Here is a 21333-nt window from a genome sequence, read left to right as displayed (position 1 = left end):
AAACAGCAGATAAAGAGTAAAAACTGAAGTCATTTTGCAGATTTGTTCACTTCCTTCAACAAACGTAATGTTTAAAGACTCCTGCCCAGAGTAAATTGCTATGTTATTTAATTTGCATATTCACAAGGACAATGCTTAAGTTTTCTCTCCAGTTTACCTCTCCTTTGTCCTTTGTCCCTTGTCCCTTTTAATTTAATCTCATTGTGAATTTAAGAAACAATTTTATTGCTGTAAAATTATAGCGATGGACAGAAAATCAATGACCATTTCATTCAGTAAAATCCTAGAAAAAGGTTGATTTTATTCTGGAAACAAGTGAAATAATATCAACTCATTTATTTCTTTCATTGCTGTAAGAAAAATATTATTTTCACATTTCAGTAGCAGACTAAATGAGGGATCCTTTTTCTGCAGTGTGTACGTAATCCAATGTAAGTTACATTCTCATGAACAAAGCGGTTTCTGTGTGTATGTGTGTGTGTGTGTGTGTGTGTGTGTGTGGAGTCAGAGTGCAGAGCCATTTAATATGAATGCTGTTTCCAGCTGTGAGTTGTGGACCATTTGTTTAAAATATGTATATATACACACACAAAGGATTTATTTTTAACCTGTTCAAGTGTAAAAGCATTGAATGTTTTCACGGAAAAGTGGAGGAAGTGTGTTTTTATTGTGTTTGCATGGGAAAATGAAGCTCTTATTCTCACTTTGGTTTAACCTTGTGTTTCACAACATTTGAATATGGATATTTTGCAGCATTTTCTTAATGAGCTCGCTATCTGTTTCTCACTGTACATTTCTCTCTGATCTCGTCCGCTCCCTGTTTTTCTGCCTCCTTTCTCTCTGTCCTCCTTCTAGTCTTGTTCTCATAACGATCTGCCTACCCTCCCCCTCCATACATTTCCTTGACAAGGATATTTGATGTGATAAAGATTTTTGTTCTCACCTGCGAAAGAGAAGATGATGGCTTGTTGTTGTTGACTGATTGGTTGAGACATTGATATATTTCCTGCTCCCGTTCTCATTGTTTGCTTCTCCAGTATGTCCTACTTTACCAGATTCACTGCAAAACACACACACACACTGCCTCACACACAAAACAAGGGTGACGCACAACTTTTATGTTACATTGTCTGTTGTCTATGTGGTTACTGTTGACTGAGGAGAGAGGACACCAAATGACACACACTCTTAGTCGATTGTTGGTTCTGTTATTTAGCTTTGTATACGCAGTGATAGGTGAACACTTGTACTCAGTGTTGCCACTATTTTCACTGGAAAGTAGCTAAAGCTGCTTTTCTATGTATTGAATGTCTTATTGAATTTGTGAAGTGTCCTTGAGTGTCTTTAAAGGTGCTTATAAATAATATTCTGTGAAGCACTATGTTTGTATGAAAGGTGCGATATGAATAAAGTTGAGTTGAGTTATAATAAAGCCTTAAAAAGTCGGCTCACTAGAAGTTGCTAGATGCCTTTTGCTAATTTACTTATTAGTATCATCATAATATGAGTGCTGTATTTAAATATATATATATATGAAAATAAAAATTGAATTCAAACTGGATATAACTAACTGTAACAGGCTTTATCATTATTTTTCAAGCTTCTATCATCACCTCAATGTGTATCTTACCTTTAATTTTTAAAAGATTTTATGTAGGCTGTTTTACAGACTGTGTATCATGAGTAGAGAGTGGGCGTCTTGCAAACTGTTGAGTTTATGCTGTGCTGAATGAAAACTCAACACATCGCTAGCGTAGACTCTCAGGCTCCCGGTTAATAATTCAGCAAGGAGCTAGTGGTAATTTCTGCTATTGCTACAGAGCTAATGTTAGCATTTAGCAGGTGTTTACTTATCAGTCTAGAAGGAAAGTTGTGAGTTCAAGCATCAAACTTCATTCCTTTGCTCAGTAAGAGCTGTCTCCATAAGTGGAAAACGATTCCAATGTTAACCCTTGTCTCAATCACGTCTTTTCACGTCTGAAGTTTGTAGTTTGTTTGCAGTCAGTGCAGACTTCTTCCATGTTTATCTGTGGTTGTAGTCGCCACTCTGTTTTTAACATATACTGCTGTTGGTCATTTATTCTCATCTCTTCTGCTTTGCCATATTTTTCCTTCAGTGTTAAGCTTCAGTCAGTGAAACTAACTACATCGTGCACATACTGTATGATTCATGCTGTGGATATGATATGATATATGATGTGTGATATATGCTTTTAATTAGAAATATCTTCAGGGAGTTTAATTGATGGTAGAAATGATGAATAAAAAACTACAAAGCAGGGGGAGACTGGAAATTATGAATGAATGACAGACTCACAGAATAGTGAGTAGGACATGCGTGTTGTGGTAGGTTTACTGGGAGATGGTTTTAATGTGTTCATGAAGCTTCATTATTACTAGACACAATCATTATTTGAATAGCGGCTTTTATTCGAGATTTCCTGCGCTCACTCAGTTTGAGCTTACCTGCCCAGGTTTGGGAATTACATGTATGCTGCAGTGTAAACTGTTTTGTTAAGAGTCCTTCATTACAACCCCTGACATGCGACGCATTGCTGAGTTATAGTAGGTCAATAATAAGGCCTTGTAGGTGTTTTTTGTGCTTATCGTTCTCCACGACTGCAACACCGCTGGAGAGTTTTTACAGATGCTTGTGAGGTAAACGGTGACGTAGCACAATGCTAAAAGGTAGATGCTGTTATGCCTGGTTTGTGCACCTGCACATGTGATTGCTGTGATTTATTGTAGAAAGGCAGAATAGTGACAGAGGGAAAAGAACTAAAGGATAAATAAACCAGAAAGAAACAAAAACAGAATGAGGCAACGTACTCATTGAACCCTATAAGACAATGACAAGAAGGACAGAGGGAATGCACTCAGCTCCTCTATGCATTTAATATCGAGTCGTTACATCCAGCCGACATGGATTTATTAAGCCTAATACCAATAGAAGCTATTTTGGATTAAAGCCACCTATCATCAACAATAATGCCTCTGAAATAACTCGCAGGACACCAATAACCATAATAAAAAAAACTAAACCTTACTCCTCACATTCAAAACCAAAATCACCGCGTTCGATTCAGGTTAAAGGCTTCCCATGAACAACCAATGTCGTATTGATCAACCCCACAATAAACATATAATCAATCACTCTGGCTCCATATATCAAGCCCATACTGTATATTGGTGTAACTCTGTTAGGCTGTGAACAGAGCCAGGGGTTGGGACAAACACAGCGAGAGCCATGGATCAGGAAGTAAATCCTGCGGTGCTGCAGCAGCAGGTGACCTCTCTATGACCTTTGGCTATTGCTCCCAGGAAGTGTGTGTGTGTGTGTGTTTGTGTGTGAGCAGTTAATGTCATCAACAGTGGGTTTGTATGTGTGTGTGTGTTTGTTATTTTGCAAATGTGTGTATGTTAACGCAATTTTTTGTGTAGGGATTATAAGAGAAATGTGTGTGTGTGTGTGTGTGTGTGTTTGTGTGTGCGTGTGTGCATTGGCAGGGGCAGGTTGTGTTTCACCCACTGGCTCCTTGGAGGGTTTTCTTCAACATGTATTTGGAGGAACAGTTTGTCCTGTTACACTCAGAGGAGCAATGTTGAAATCTCTATCAAATGACTGGATCTCAGACTTCTTTCTCTCTGGCCTTCACTGCTGGGATTTGTAGTTTTAATGGCTAAGCTGATGGGGGAGGAGGCTTTGCCGCTGACTTCCAGTCTGTAAGTACTGTACTGCGGCCACAGCAAATTATATTCAGTGCTATAAATATCAGACCAGGTTAAATGCTCTTTACTTTTTTGAGCAGATTGAATGACTGCGCAGCGACTGACTGTGAGAACGTCAGAGCTCATGTTAAACCTGTAGTCCAGCACGGCTCTGCGAGCTCCTCAAACATTGTGAAAAAATTGATTTGCGATGTTGAGCACTTGAGATGTGGAAAATCAGGAGTATTACTTTGGTTTATACGTCTGTTATTTCCCTTTTCTGTTTATTGTTTCATGCTCTGTGCATTATGATGGAGTTATATACCTTGTCTAAATTGATATGTATATGAATCATTTCATCACTTTTTGTTGTAAAAGAAAACACAGAGCTGTTTAACTTTATGACATAATATGTAGATTTTCATGTGCCACTCTCCTCTCCTCCCCTCTCCTCTCCTCTCCTCTCCTCCTCTTCCTCCTTCAGAACATATATACACTAACACAAAATGATTGAACAAAGTAGAGTGAGGGAGGTGTGGCCAGCAGATACACATTTTGGAGCCAAGAGTTTCTGCTTTCTCCCAAGATGGAGGGATGTTTTAATCTCATTTATGGAGGATTTCTGGACAGCCTGTCTTCCCCTGGTAGCCAGGCTTGTCTGTGTGTCTACCTGTGAGTCTGTACATCATCGCTGTTCTCTTGATGAGATACGGCGCTAGTGTATAGGTGTGTTTCGTGGGCCAAATTAAAGCTTGTGCTGCGTTTTGGTCATTTCACTCCACTGAGGTACTTTTCATTTTGCTTGTGTGTAAATGTGATTGTGTTGGATTGTTTGTGCCACTTTGCCTCGATGCTCCTCACTGATAATGGATGGTGTTAAGTCACTTAGCGGACTCCTTTATATTTGTTCCTCTGGGTTTTTGAAACCTAGGTAGTGATGTGAGTGAGGGTCACTTCTTTTTTCTTCACATCTAGTCTTTTTTAATTAATGGACTACACTTATATCACACTTTCACTATTCACCACTCAAAGCGCTTTAGACTACAGCGCATTTTCTATGCATACACACTCATACACCGATGACATATTGGGGGCAATTTGGAGTTCAGCATCTTGCACAAGGACACTTTGAATTCGACATGCGGACTGGAGGAGCCTGAGACCAAATCACAGACCTTTCCATGAGTGGATGACCTGTCTACCTCCTTAGCCACATACAGTATACATGGCTAATCACCATTTCTCTGACAAAAGCAAATAGCAAAAATTGTCCGGTCAGTTGTGATCATGTAGCTTCGCCCCTACACAAATTAAATGACACCATATGTACTTCATTGTGTACTAGGCAATACATTTAAGATAGCAATTGAACGTGGTTCAATAGAAAGGCTGGAACACTCACAATGTCGTAGCTTACCTGTCCCATGGAGTACAACAGTAAAAGTGGGGAGGTAAAGGCGGGAGACCCCGCGGAGTCGAGGGAAGGGATACAGAAACACACGTTCTACATATTGACTCTGTTAACACAGATTATAATACTACATATTACTGCTGTATAGTTGACTCTGTTACACATGTACACAATATGTGATGTATGATATCTGATTTTGTTCCTTCCGCTTGATGGAGGGAGGGGAGGGAGGGGAGGGCTCTGTGATTTGAACTAATCTGCCTTCTGAAATCAAAGTGAGGATAACTACTCCGACCACAGAAGATAAAAACGTATATACCTCCTCTCCTCCTGTGATACGCAGCCCATCAGTTCCTCTCCCCTCTTTGTTTGTCTGTTTCCCCTCTGTTTGCTCTCTCCTCAATCTCCACAGTGTGAAATCCAATTAATCAACATACTGTAACGCCTTAGATAAAACCAATACTCGTCCCCTTTATTTCTCATATCGATCTGAAGAGTTTCTTATGTCGGCAAAAGCAGCCTGAAACAACAGCAGACACAACAAAGCTGATTGCACCAAAACACACAAACGGTGCAGAGAACAGCGGTATCGACTGGACTTAACGCAACGATGGTCTCCTTCACTTTCTGGTTTCACTTCGCTTCTCCCCCCCATTGTTTATTTATTTATTATTTTCCACTAAAAAAAAAAAAAAAAAAGATGGTACGGAGTCATGGTTTTGCTAAGAGTTGAACTCATGCAGGAGGAGACAGATGATGTAGAAGCTGTAGTGGAGCTGTAATGGAGAGGCGGGTCGGCCCTGGTTTGGTCCAGACTGTGGATTACCGTGATTTGGTACAAACATTCGTGCTTGGGAGAGGATGAATCCCAATAAGTTTGGTGATCCCTTTACTTTTCCTTGAGTGCCACATAAAGAGTGAAATGTCTTGTCATGGAATTTGTTACAGAAGATCCTCAGAGGACGAAACATAATGACAGTCTTGCTCCCCTGACTTCATCCTGTGCCAACGGCAGGTCAAAGTTTCGGTGATTGTTCCACCACTTTGGTCCAGACTGTAATATACAATTTTCTACTTTCTATTGTCAAATGTTAGCAGGTGCTCCTGATCCATAGTGAGTATACTGTGCGGCCCTGCCCTCCACAGCCTGTTGAAGGGAGGCTGGAGTAGGAGGGAGGTCTCTCTCACACACACGAGGCAGCCCTCTGACAACATGTTTTTCTTTTGTGTTCTGAGGATGGAGCTCTGGTAATGCAGTTTTCGGTTTTTGTTTGTTAGTTCAGTTCTTTATTCTGGGTTAGTTTGGGGGGGGGGGGGGGGTGCGTGCTCTGGGTCCTATGGCCCATTGAGTGGCTGAATTAAATAATTTCTATTTAACAGAACCTCAGGTATGCCGTCCTCTTTATATGTAGCTGGTCACAAGGTTGAGCCAAATGTTTTGTTTAGGGCTGGGACGATTATCCGACGTAATCGACGTTGTCGATTATAAAAATTATTCGACGTGGAATTTTAGTGTCGACGCGTCGTGTAAAACCACACAGGGTAAATGTTCATTGAACAAAACCGGAACTTTCTAATGGGACCGTTTATATCCATCGTCTTTGGTTTACCCGGATACAAGCGCAGCGCACGGACTGGGACAACGCGGTGACGTAATTGAAGTCACTGACTACGTGAATGATTTGCGTCTGTGTAAATCTATTTGAACAACATGGCGGCATCTACCAGCAGTACGAAGGAGCGTGTGGAGCAACACGCGGCAAAAAAGGCTCGCACACGGTCCTCCAAAGTTTGGGAATACTTTAATCTTGACACCAACAGTGCGGTAGTTTGCAGACTCTGCAAAGTGCATCTGGCATATCACTCTAGCACGACAGTCATGCACGAGCACATAAAGAGGAAGCACCCTGGTGCAGCGAGTCAAGATGTTGGACGGGGCAAATTGTTATATTAAATGACTAACTGGAAAATAATTGCAATAAAATTACTGTTAGGTTAATAAAAAAAATAATCGTTAGATTAGTCGAATAATTGAAAAAAATAATCGCTAGATTAATCGTTTAAAGAATAATCGTTTGGGACAGCCCTAGTTTTGTTGTGGATGTAACACATTTGGGGGCTCGTCTGGGATTTGAACCTGGGACCTCTTGGATGGAAATCTGAGATGATCCACATTGTTTTTTATCATTAGCATAGTGATGTTAGCATTAACGCAAAGCACTGCCGTCCCTTTAAGTTCAGACAACGACGCTAGCATGTCGACTGCAGGCAAAAGTGTAATGGCTTTTCTGACAGGCAGCTCCGGCTGCTGTCATTGAGATAATGGATAACTGTTTAAATTTGTTTGTTCTTGTTCTTCCGTCTCATAGGAATTGTGTTGTACTCGGTTTTACACCTGAAAAGTGACAAGTAATTGATGAAATTCATGGAAATGAACAAAAGAGAGCTTGAGACAGAATTTTAAAGCATGCTAATGTGCTGACCTCATGCAATTTTGTGCTTGTTGGTTTCAGAAAAATTATAGAAAATTGCTTGACACAGCTCAGTTCTGAAAGTTTTTGTATTTCCACACTGCATATTTTTGTCGTTACACCCGTAATCCACAGTCGCAGAAGTTTTCATGTTTTTCTTCCTGTTTTGTTTTTCCAGAGGCATCCAGCAGCAGTTGTCCAGCTACAGGGAGACAGTGATCCGGCAGGCCTCGGCGGCGGCGGGCTCGACGGTTCACCGGGACGACGCGCCAACCTGCGGCATCTGCCACAAGACCAAGTTTGCAGATGGCTGCGGGAACCTGTGCTCGTACTGCCAGACCAAGTTCTGCGCCCGCTGTGGGGGGCGAGTATCCCTGCGATCCAACACGGTAAGACAACTTTCTCTCTCTCTCGCTGTTTTCTCTCGTTCATGTTCATACTGTGAAAACATCTGTGATAATTGAGGGCCATATTTTTAGAATTCATAATTTTTGTCAGAAACAACATACAGTAATTTAATGATGAACTTATAATTAAATGTGTGATATTGAGTCAAACTTCACTGATACTAAAGGTGTAGACAAAACACAATGCAACAGCAAACTACCGCATCTAAAATTACAATAAAGTTGCATCAAAACCTCTATAAACAGTTTCATCAAGAACTGAACATTATAACCTTCATGAAGGTAAGATTTACTGTAGGGCTGACACACTGTAACTGAGCATTAGTGTAACTAATAAACTGGCAACTGAGTGCAGTGAAGTTTTTTCTCATTTAGGCTTTGTAGTAAAATTAATAGAAAATGATGTTACATTGAAAAAAGAATATTATTATATTTTAACAAATAATTGTATATACATGTGAGTTACAGAGAAAACCCACATTAAGTGTCTTAGTAAGCGCTCGGGTGAGAATGAGCCATTCTTAAAAGATAACTTTATCTCCACTCATTCAATATTGTAAAGTGTGGAGGACAAAAGGTGACTTATTTATCAATAAATAAATACATATATGAGTGTTGTAATGAATACATAAAATAATAAATATGTGATCAAAACTGAAGAGAATACAAATTTAAATTATTTTGTTGTTTTTCTTCATTTATTTATTGATGTTTTGTTTTTTATTCATTTATTGCCTGTTAGGTAAAGTAAGTGGTACTAACATCCCTTTAAGCACAATTTGTCAAAGTAACACGATCACACCCTTCTGACCAATCAGGCTTTACATTCAGGTTAGTGCCGCCCCCCTCATTAACATACAGACACTGAAATACAGAAGTAAATTAATACATAATTTTAGAAATAATGAAATAAATACAGGATGATGACAATACAATACAATGCAATATAATAAACCTTATATTTTCTGCTTGTATAGTAATTTTGGTTTCATTAAACAAACACATATCATTATATTTTTTCATCTGTCAGCATAAATGAATTTATTCTCATTTAACAGTTGTACCAAGTGGTGTTAAAACCTCTGTACACACACTGATGAATTAGTCTTATTGGAAAGGTTAGATGTTGAGGGCAGTTTCTTATACCTATTACAAAAACATATTTCTAGAGGAAGCACAAGTTCATTTCCATCATAGAACCCAGATCTGCACTCAGATCTGCATTACGCTGAAACACAAACACCCTTATAGCATGCAGCTGTTCACAAAAGCATAGGCATTGCACAGTATGTCTGATCAGGCCTCAGGTGTTGGACCTCAGGTGTAGGTGATGAGCCATGGCACACGTGTGTGTGTGGTTATGTGTCTATATAGTATGCTCTATATGTGAACTGTATATTAGGTATATATGTGTGTTAGCGTCCACACGTGTGTGGATGTGAGCTATGCCCTTGTGTGTGTGTGTGTGTGTGTGTGTGTGTGTGTGTGTGTGTGTGTGTGTGTGTGTGTGTGTGTGTGTGTGTGTGTGACCCACGCAGGAGCTGGTAAAGGTTAATTGGGCATTAGACTGAGCTGTCGACAGAGGGGGTGGTCTCCCTCTCTGTCTCGGTCTCCCAGGGGTCCGGAGGTGCCCTATACACACACAGCAGGGTGTAGGTTTGTGTGTGTGTGTGTTTGTGTGTGTGTGTGTGTGTTAGTTTGGGGAGGCGAGTCTTCCTCTGAAATAAGTGACGTCCCATCTCCCACCCCTTGCGCTCCCCTACATCACCGGTGTGGCATTTAATGACCTCACAAACACACAAGCACAAACACACACACACACACACACACACACACACACACACACACACACACACACACACACACACACACACACACACACACATAGACTCAAAAGTACATCCTAATGAGTTAGTGGCTGACATGGGGAGAGTTCAGCTGGAGGGTCCTGTGTGGGGTGTTGGGGTGGGCGGCACCTGCATTGAGAGGGAGAAGGTCTTTGAAAGGTGGATTTTACACACATAGAAGAGACATTTTGAACTTTTTTATTTTTTGTATTAAAGGATCATTAGTATGATACTGGATATTGATTAACAGAAGCCATATGGAAAATAATCTGACATAGTCTTTAGTGGAAACATGACAGGATTGGCTGTTGTCCAGGAGATCCTTCATTGCTCAAATTGCTCAAATATGCTCATTTGCTTTCTTTTGAAAGTTAGATGAGATGATTGACACTAGTGTTGTGTCTCCACAGTATGTAAGGATGGAGCTGGAGCCAAGAGATGTTGTTAGTTGTTTCATCTGTACACGAAAAGAAATGGAAAAATTACAATTTGTGGCTGTAGGGGTTGGTCGTGTTGTGGTTGTAATTTTCTGCTGTTGCTATCTATAGGCTAACAGCAGCCAGGTGAAGTGATTTGAAGTGGTTACTTTTGTTCAGCAAGAAATAGTTTGAACATTTCTGTTTGTGTATGTGATGTGTAGTGAGCTTTGGAAGAGCTGGTAGGCGTATTACTGAACTTTGGATCAGGAGCTGGCTTCCAGTCGCTGTGCTAAACCAGGCTGTGTGCCGCCAAGCTCTAGCTCCGCTCGTCATTTTTACCCGTTTCTGTACATGTTAAACAGATGAAATATGTATTACTCAGTGAGCTTTTGAGATTGCGGTCGGTATTTTGAACTTTACAGAATGGTTACCTGCTTACTCCTGCTCCTTTTACTAACCTAGACTAGTCACCACCCAGCGCAGGCTCTGTACGTGAAACATGACATGCGTAGCATCAACCGTCTCATCTAACTCTTTGAAAGAAAGTTCTGTCAGTAATGGTCGTCCTCTCTCAGTAGCAAAGGGGGACATTGTCCTGTCCTCGCTAAGTGTTGTCCCCATGAACGTACACTCATCTATACAGACAGCTAAACACTCTCCTTAATCAAGCTCCAAGGAACATTTGGCAGTTTAATCAGGAATACGTGTGAAACTATAAACAAAGGACAGGAATATACAATTATGATTAGTTAAAGAGCAAAGCAAACGTACATAGAGAAATATTAAACTACATTATATGAAAAAAAAAAAAAAAATCTGTAAATACAAAGCAACACCTTTTTCTTACACATTAAAATAAAATAATATGTACTATCTAATTCCACTGTACTAACTAAAAAATAATGATGCACATATGTGACTTTTACATCAACTTTATTCTTGTTTTACCAGAAGAAAAAGTCTGGATTGTTCAGCGTCGGGTTGGTCGATCTGGCCGAAAGATCATATTACAATCTTTTTAGGTGGAATCATGATCCACGATCTGAATCTCATATCTCCTCACAGATTTAGTTGAATTTGTGATCACATGACTCGTTATGTATATCTTTACCTGGACACAAAGCCTGTCACTTCAGCTCAATGGCTCAACTCACACTGGCTCCACTCAGGTCTGCCAGGACTGCCATCGCCAGCTGCAGTTAGCCGGCTAGCTTTCCCGCCGTTAACAATAGTCTGGTTAGCACTTAGCAGCTACTGAACTTTTAAAATTAAATATCTGAATATAGCACCCTAAAATGACGCCATCTGTACGATTCATCCGATCGTCCACGGCATAAGATCGCTCACCCCTAGTTCTGAGTACAAAGCGTTCGTCACCGTGATTTACATTCTTTCTCCTGCCAACAGTTAACATTGCTCTCTATTAACCATGAACCTTAAGCAAATACTTTCACATGAAAGTCATAAACTGACATACATTTTATTTTTTTGCTTAGATATACAGACCTGTAGGAGCATTTCAACTTAAATCTGACATTTATTTATTTATCATTCATTTCTATTCATATACTGCAATGTTATTCTGAAATATACATATATACATCTACATATAATATATGTGTATTACAGTGTGAATTACTGGTAGGGCTTTAGGATCATTGCCATGCTTTCAGATATCATCTTTGCTCAAATTCTCTCTGTCTTTCTTTTCATTATACATGGATGGCTGACTGGGCTGCAGCAGGACAAAGTGGTGAGTGCTGTGCTTCCTTTTTCTTTTCTGAACCACATAATTCTGCCTGCAACCTTTAAGACAATCCAGCTTAATGGGTTCAGACAGTATGTATGTACGTATGTATGGGTGAATGTACCTGCACCATGTATCATGTATGTATCAGCCTGTCTGTCTGCCCATGTGTCTGTTGCTATTACTGTAAGTGGTATGAGTTTAATTATAGTCTTAAAGGTCCATATAGTATAAAGGTAGATGTCCATGTCTTCTTTGATTTTAAAGCAGGTCTAGGTTCTATATTAATACTGTGAAAGTATCAAAGCGTTCAGTCCACAGAGAAATGCACACAGCCTGTATTCAGACACTGAGCTTTAAAACAAGCCATCAGGACTTCTGTAACATTGTGATGTCACAGCAGTCACCACCCTCAGCCATGCCTCAAGCCCCGTCCACCTGGACCCAACATCCAACCTTGCAGGATTTTGGTTTCTTTGAGTGTTCACCTGAAATCTGGTATGTCTTTATTGGATCACTCAGAAAACAGCCAATCAGAAGAGAGACTCAGAGCCAAACTACACTGATATGGATTTTGGTTCTTAAAACGATAAAATTCCAAAATAAAACACAGGAAAAGTTTAAAATATTGGACCTTTAATGATACTTATGTTGAGAAATGCCACATGACCTCTATTTATCATTTAATAAGATACCAAACTACATCATCTCACCTATAGATTAAAACAGTCTGTGCTGACTGATATTTGTGTAGCTTCACACTGCAAGGAAACAACCTGGATCTGAGAGGGAGAGCGTGTAGACAGAGCAGAACATTTTTAGATTTTGCAAGTGAAAACCCACCATGTGGGAGGAACTGGCAACAAGCCGGCGTGAACATGGAGAGAATGTACACCTCATATAGACCAACATGCTCATCTTACTGAGAACATGTAAGACACTTAATTAACGTAGTACACAGAGTGGGGCGGCTGTCAAAATGCCTTTGAGTAAGACACTTAACACCTTACTAAAGGCATCTAAAATGCCAATCTGCCTGTTTAACAGTAATCCATACCTGTGAGCTTCTTCTCATAGACACAGCTTGCTCTCAGTGGTACAGTACATGTGAGGTAACTGGAAAAGATTAACGTGTGTGTGTGTGTACCACTCACTATATTTCATGGTCACCAGATAGCTTAATAGTTTAAAGGATCACTTAATACCACAAGTATTGATCTTATTTGGGATATGGTGTTTACATGGAACTTTAAGAAACCTGCTCACCCACATCCCTGCGTACATACACGATCACACCAGCATCCACGTCTCTGAGCGCCTATGTTCAGGTGTGTTTACATTTCTCAACGTCTCAGCCGCTCATTTCTGCACCCACAGAGAATGAAATCAGAAACCTGGACTGGATTACTCCAGCTGGCATATCCAGGTCGCTCAAAACTGGGATAAGATTTTCTGCAACCAAGATGTGGAGTTTACATGTGCAACACATAACCAGGATACTCTGTATATATATATATATATGCTCTGTCGCTGAGACTTTTTAATTTGAAACAGTCAACAGCAAACATTTGAGAAACAATATCCATGTCACTCAGGATAAACCACAGACATATTTTCATGTAAACATTTGAGGTTTGGAAAGATGGATTTTCATCTCATATACCTTCATTTTTTCCACTCTATAAAACACATAATAAAGTGCAACTGTCATTCTTATTTAATAATTTGTGCTTGGTGCCACCACAGCCACAGATTTAACCGTCTCTGCCACAGTGTGCACAGTAGTGGACAGGAAGTATCTGCCCTTCCTGGTGTGTTTCTTGTGTTTGTGCACTGGCCTGCACCTTTGCCGTAGGGACGACTTCCTCATCGTCATGTAGCCTGGTTAAACGAGAGTTGAGCAGAATCATCTGATATGATACTTCTGCGGAAGCGTCCCTGGTGGACATGCCTTTAACACCTTCCTCTGCTTGTGTAGTTGTGTCAGGTTTAGTACCTTACTTGGCCTTGGCTGCCTTCCCTCAGGGCAGCTGCCAAACAGGCACTTTGATGATACTTGGCTGGGCTTGAACGCCACGGCCCGTCCAAGAGTGCTTTGGTGTGCTGTACATAGCAGTCTCACTCCCTTGCTAAAGCTTGGTACAACAATCACTGGCTCTAAAGAAGAAAGTTTTGGCAGAATGGAGCCCTTCTGTAGCACTGACTGTATGGCTGGACAGCAGACCGGGCTTGAATTACTGTTTGACATGGATTCATTTAATTACTTGGGGATTGATTAATCTTGCCTGGCACAGTGGTCCAAAAGTGCAAAGTTACTCTGCCGGCTTTTTCCACTCCACTCAAACTAAACACTCAAAGTTAAGTGAAAGTGTTGGCAACAGTAATTCTGGCCTTCAATTATATGTAGTCTATCAGTGTGTTGTATAGTCTACATCACTTTTACTGCTTTTGATTAAGTGCTTTTTAAACTGGATTTTCTTCTTCTCTGAGGTCACATCCTGGTAATATGTAGCACACAGAGGTAAACTATGGTTCAACTTCACTTTTATTTCACCTCCTAGAAGTTGCCACAGTTAGGTGTTAGACGTTTCAGATGGTGATAAATTTATTTTACTTCATAGTTTGTCCTCATCTATGTTGTAATGTGGTGATTGCTGTGGTGTTTTTGCACTGAACCTACAAGAAACTTGACAACTTCATACAGTGTGTCCAGGGGTGTAGCACTGTGTGTCTTTGTTTCTTTGGTCACTGAATGTAATAAGAGAACTGGATACTGTGTTTAACACGGGGCCGCGTTCATTTTAATACACCAAAAACATTTTTGAACCTATACCGCATTTCCATTAGAGCACCTCTCTGGCTGAGCCTGGTCGCTTCTGGCTTCTCTTTGTAGCCGTAGCATCAGCAGAACTGCTAGCATCCTTGCCACTGTGCGTTTAAAAAAACGCTGATATTTTGTCTCGACTTTCAGACGTTTGGCGTGGACGTCCGTCCATCTTTGGTTTTTGGGGGATTGATAACAATTGTTGGAAAGCTGCTACTGCACTTAACCTAACGAGTTGTCAGCCTGTCTCTCAGCACCACTCAGTGTGTGTGAGGAGGGGCTAGGACACACACACACACACACACACACACACACAAACGCAAAGTGAAACAGAAAGGACAATAGAAATGACCAAAAACATAGTAGAGACACTGACCTAAAGTGAAATGAAATGAGTGCACATACATTGGGTAGATCATTTATATAAATATAAGACATTTTGTTTGTTAAATTAGTTTATTTTTCTCTTTGGTTTCTTGGGGGGGCGTAGAGGGTTGTCAGGGAAACACTTTTTATTTTTTTTTTAAGTATATTTTTTGGGGCTTTTTATGCCTTTATTTGATAGCACAGTACAGAGAGACAGGAAATGGGGAGGCAGAGAGAGGGGGAATGACATGCAGTAAAGGGCCGTCCGATGCGGGATCCGAACCAGGGCCGACTGCAGCGAGGACTGTAGCCTGTACACATGGGGCGCCTGCTCAACCCACTGCACCACTCGACGCCCCAGGGGAAACACTTTTGGTCCTTTCAGAAAATGAAATGTGTTTCTGGGGTTTACTCTCTGTATTGTACAAAAAGGTTAATGAGTCTCTACTAAAACACAGGTATTAAAATTAGAGACATTGAGTGTTGATCCAAGATATATTTGTGGTTTTAAGAACCAAAAACCGTCTCTCTTCTGATTGGCTGACTGTTTTCTGAGTGATCCAATAAAAATACAGCAGATTTCAGGTAAAAACACTCAGAGAAATTAGTTCAGGTGGGCGGGGCTTGGGGCATGGCTGAGAGAGGTGACTGCTTTTTTGTGACATCACAAAGCTACAGAAGCCCTGATGGCTGGTTTTAAGGCTCAGTTTCTGAATACAGGCTGTGTGCATTTCTCTGTGGACTGAGGCTTTGATACTTTCACAGTATTAATAAAGAACTTAGACCTGCTTTATAATCAAACAACACATGGACAAATACCTTTATACTATATGAGACCTGTAAGATGAAAAAAAAACTACTGCTTCCACTTTTTACCAGCTCAATGGTGCGCAAAATACTTTTTATGCATTACATCCATCCATGCGTTCATCCAATGTCATCTTTACACCCGTTTGATTTTAATTTCTATTGTATTAAATACGTTTTTGACATATACGTATTTAATACAATAGAAATGCCATCTGGCACTTCCTGTTCTGTTACAGTCTGAACTAGCAGAGGCTCAATATTGTTGTTCAAAAAAACTCACCATCTTTATGAAAACATTGCACTGTTCAAGGTGATACGCTTACACTGGATTTCACTACAAGAATTCCACTTCAAACACCGAGAAATGAAAATTAGAAGCTCTATATCTGCTGTATTTTTTCACTCACACAATCTCGTGTGTGTCTAGTGTGTTCATCGCGCTCTAAATGGATTGTGTTGAGTGCGCTGTCATGCTTTTCAAAGAACATTTGTGAAAGTAGATGGTTAGAGATTGATAAATAAAGTTTTAATAGGCTTAGCGATACACAGTGTGTGGTGCTGGTGTGTTGTGCTAATGATATTCAGGGCTCATTATCTGCAGTGATGGCTGAGCTCTAGTGGAGAGATGAGTGTGTGTTGTACCAACGCCAAGTGTTTCTCACAGAAAGGCCATTTTTGAAGTCTTGATTCCAGCTCTCGTGGGAGACGAGAGAAGAGTGTTGTGTGTTGCTTTCTCTCTCTCTCTCGCTCACACACACACACACTCGCACACGCACGCACACGCACGCACACGCACGCACACGCACGCACACGCACCCACACACACATGCTCACTAACACCTCTCCTCTCTCTAATTGTAAAGTCCAGGGCTGTATTTCTGTGTCTTTTATGTGGCTGTAACTCAGACTGCTCGGCACATGGTAGATTGCTGTTTTTAGACCAATTCTGATTCAGAATTACTGGCATGGCTGCTTCCACCGGTGTTTTCAGCCCACTGATGCTGTTAACCACAGATATAATGTTGGTTTTATAAATACACTCTATTTTAGAGTAGAGCCTTTTCCTGTAGAGGATGAGACAGAGAGGATACCTGTCAGGGGCTGTTAGAGTGGATGGAGATGTTTTGTTTATCTTAAGCCTTCAACTAATAATTATTTCCATTATCAATTTCAATGCATAATTTCTTTCTATAAAGTATTATGTTGGTGTGTTTACAGTGATATCAACTGAGGTAACCGAGGTGATGGATGTGGACTGAAACTAAAGTCAAATACACTTTTTCCAAAGATGTGACTAATAACACAATGAGTCGCTGCATTGCATTGAAATACTTGCTAAAGCCAATAGCATAGTTATTAGTCCCACCTGTGTTTTTTTTCTATCACCAGTCAGAATGTCTGCTTCAGCAACGACAGAGATCAAGATTCCTGCTTCCAAGATCTAAACATGTATAGTTTAGCTTTAATTTCTCATCACAACAACCATTGGGAACCATTTATCCTGCTACTTTTGCTCCTTGTTTCTCCTCTTTTCTTGCTGGTGGATTAAAGTGCAGTTACTACTGTGTCCCTGAGAGCTCAATGCACCGCAACTTACGAAAACACATGTAAACAAAATAAAACACAATCAAATACAGTTCATTTTGACATTACATGTGCTGCAAGTACTCGCAACACAACGGAGGTGTTTCTAGGGAAAACTAAAAAGTGATGAACCTGGCTGGGACCCACTTGTTGTTCAGTGCTCTTGACTTCAGGTTGTTGTTTCTAATTTTCTTTACATGGAACTAGGAAATTCAGAAAATATAAGGTGTGTGTGTGTGTGTGTGTGTGTGTGTGTGTCTGTGTGTGTGTGTGTGTGTGTGTGTGTGTGTGTGTGTGTGTAAAGTAAAAAAAAAAAAAAAAAAGGGAGGCTCACTTATCACCACAGTGTCTCTCATCATCCACACTTAATGTACTTAAAGCTCCATATTTTAAAGTTTTCTAGTGTTTTATCTGAAGTGTTGATTCATAAGAAGATATATTTGTGATTTTAAGAACCAAAAACCATCTCAATGTAGTTTTACATCTCCTCTCTCAGGCTTCTGTCTGGAGATCTAGTAACAACAGGTCTGTGATCTGATAAAAAATATAGCAGATTTCAGGTAAACAATTGGAGGGACCAAATCCTGCAAGGTTGGATAGTGGGCACAGTTGGGCGGGGCTTAGGGCATGGCTGAGGGTGGTGAATGCTTTGTTGTGACATCACAAAGTTCCAGAAGTCCTGACGGCTGGTTTTAAGGCTCAGTTTCTGAATACAGGCTGTGTGCATTTCTCTGTGGACTGAGGCTTTGATACTTTCACAGTATTAATATAGAACCTAGACCTGCTGTATAATCAAGCAACACATGGACATCTACCTTTATACTGTAGGAGACCTTTAATGTACTTAATGTACTTAATTGTTCGTTTCACATACGCACCAATCATATACAACCATGACTTACTGTCAGTCAATGAGGTAGAGTATAATCAGAGTAGGAGTTTTAATTCCTCCTGTTTTACCTCCCGTTTCCTCCCGAAATTTGTTCTTGGAGACTCAGTATGTTCAATCATCATATATGTGTTTCATATATCTTGCCATCATGTTAATATAATAGTCGTGTATCACAGACTGTGCCCTGTGGGAGGTGTTAATGAGACAAGTCTGTGTCATGCTCGTGTAGATTTGTGTCACAGAGCCGCACTCGTTTACTTTTCTCTGGGTCAACAGGGCTGAGAAAGTTAGCACCTTGAGAGGAATGAAGGCAAAAAATACCTCAGGAGTAATCTTACTATGTGCCTGATACTTTTGCAAATGTATATGTATTGATCTGAGCCTACAAGAAATTATGGCTTTGTGCCGCTTTGTGTCAGGGTGCAGCGCTGTAGAAAAGCCTGAGCGATGTGTCATCTGCCGTTAACGCCACAGCGCCTCATGATTACTATTGATCGCCACTCTCGCTAGCTGCGTCCCTCTCCACGTCCGTCTCTCATTGACTGGTCTTAAGGGGGCCATCTCTCTCCCGGTTGTTGCCGCACACTCCCTCTATGAAAGCAAGCTCACACACATACACACACAAATGCATTCTCACTGTATGCTGTCTGTCTGCACACGCAAGCAACCTGTAGTGCACACACCACGCACACTGCATTTACATTTACAAACAAGAAGGTGCATGCACATGCTCATATATGTACATACATTCTGTACACGAACAGAAATTCACCTTCTTGGCTCAACATGACTATAGTAAAATTTGGTAGTCGACACCAGAACCAATCAAATTCCTCGACTCTCAATACAAATTTTGATACCACAGCAAAAAAACAGAAAACAACAAAGGCTGCTGCACAAAGTGTGCGCGCCCACACACACACACACACACACACACATAAACAAGCACACTCCTCCATATAAGCAGCAGTTTAAATTGACTAACATGTTGACGGACCCATGGTGTGAAAATATTCATTAAATAGTCAGCGTTACATTTTAACAGACTGATCAGTGATGACTGTAGCCTACTGATGATTTGAGCACCCAGCTCACGTTATGAGCTTTGGCTTTAAATAAAGATGAACGTAGCCTCCATAACGTCGACAACAGGTTTCTGAGGAACAGTTTTGAAGCTCAGAGTGAGCTGCTCCACTGTCGCCATCTTGGCAGTGCCTGACTCCCCCGAACATCCGATGGAACAGATATGCTTTTATTTTAATCAATACACGGACTGCATTACAGCTGATGCTTCAATCTTTTTATGTGTGTGTTCTAGTGACCAGAGGTGTATATTTACACTCTTATGTTTTTTACATATTAACTACAGTGATTGTGTGTTGGGCTCTGATGACCTACACTCATTACTGAGCTGAATCAAGACTGAAGCTGCTGCTCTGGTATCATGCTGCTGTCACTATGTGGGCTGTGTAAACATTGTGTGAGTGTGGGTCAAGCTCCAAAAACGCTGCATACTACACTTCACATAATGCACCTCTATAGCATGCGTGTGTGTGTGTGTGTGTGTAGTCCCACCCTGCTTAGTAAATCCCCACACCCCCAGTTTGTGATGCAGACTTTCTGTTATAAATTTAAAGTCACTAAAAGGGTTGTACTCCCCATAAAGGATGTACTCTTGATCATAATAAACTGTCAGTTTGAACAACCTCTGTCTGCGCAGCATGTGTCTGTAACGATGGATGTACCAGCTGCTCTGGCAGGGTTGAAGAGGTCAACTGCGGTTGAAGAATTATGTGGTGATCCTTTTAAACCTTATGAAATGAAATATATACTAAATGATGTATGTGACATGTTTTTTTTTTACCAGATATTCATATGAGCTCACTTCAGTTTTAACACCTCAGTTACTGTGAAGATCTTTAAACAATTAACCAAATTATTATCTGTTTTAATCATCTCTTTCTCTCTGTCTGTCTGTCTGTCTGTCTCTCTCACACACACACACACACACACACACACACACACACACACCTGAGGTTGTCACTCACACAGCAGACCTTTATATTACCAGGTTTTATGTTTGCAAACTAGAGCCATTAAGTGGTGAAAAAGGGAAGTGCAGGATCATGACTCCCCTTAACTGCATGACTACAAGTCTGTGCGCTATAGAGAAAGTGTGTGCGTGTGTGTCTGTGTGTGTATGTGGTGGTGGGGGCTTTACTATACCTGTGGGGTCGGAAAACCTGGATCTAACAGCTTTGTGGGGACCAAAATGCTGAATCCTACAAGTTTCAATGGCTGTTTTATTTTAGGATTAGATATTCAGTTGTACAGGTTAAGGTCAGGGAAAGGGGCTAGGGAATGCATTATGTAAATGACAACAGGATGTGAGTGAGTGTGTGTGTGTGTGTGTGTGTGCGTGTGTGTGTGTGTGTGTGTGTGTGTGTGGGTGGGTGGGTGGGTGGGTGGGTGGGGCAGTTCCAAAACACAGTGACATATTAACACAGTCCTATCGTGGGAGGAGTTTTTAAATATCTACCGTAGCTCACACACACTCTCCATTATCTTTGTCTTCATTTTGAGAAATGGCAGCATTGGTGTGTGTAAGAGAGACAGAAGGTTCAGCTCTCATTGACCTGATGATGATGCATGTGTGTGTTTGTGTGTGGGAAACATGTGGAAACATCTGGCCTCAGGACGGGCCCTCACCTGGCCTTTTTTATATTGAGCCAAAGTCAATGATTTTAATAATATTGATCAACTTTGTAACTGTAGATATCGCCCCTGTGTGTGTTTGTATACTGTATGTGTGGGTGACTAATAGTGTGTGTCGCCCATCATGTATAG

At 40.7% G+C, this 21333-nt stretch overlaps 1 protein-coding gene across 18 annotated transcripts in view; it reads left to right on the top strand.

Moving 5' to 3' along the window:
• The window catches only part of LOC130181551 (regulating synaptic membrane exocytosis protein 1-like), a 105052-nt gene that overhangs the window by 21199 nt on the left and 62520 nt on the right, over positions 1-21333 (top strand). For 17 of the 18 annotated variants that reach the window (XM_056395853.1, XM_056395842.1, XM_056395843.1 and 14 more), the window contains exons 3-4: positions 7769-7979; positions 12005-12016. In XM_056395853.1, the coding sequence (XP_056251828.1) occupies positions 7769-7979; positions 12005-12016 (223 nt within the window). The remainder of the gene's footprint in view (positions 1-7768; positions 7980-12004; positions 12017-21333) is intronic. The other variant, XM_056395836.1, reaches the window with a different exon arrangement.

This window comes from Seriola aureovittata, chromosome 14 (assembly GCF_021018895.1).
Source record: "Seriola aureovittata isolate HTS-2021-v1 ecotype China chromosome 14, ASM2101889v1, whole genome shotgun sequence".
Classification (NCBI taxonomy): domain Eukaryota; kingdom Metazoa; phylum Chordata; class Actinopteri; order Carangiformes; family Carangidae; genus Seriola; species Seriola aureovittata.
This window is presented reverse-complemented; position numbering and strand designations above follow the sequence as displayed.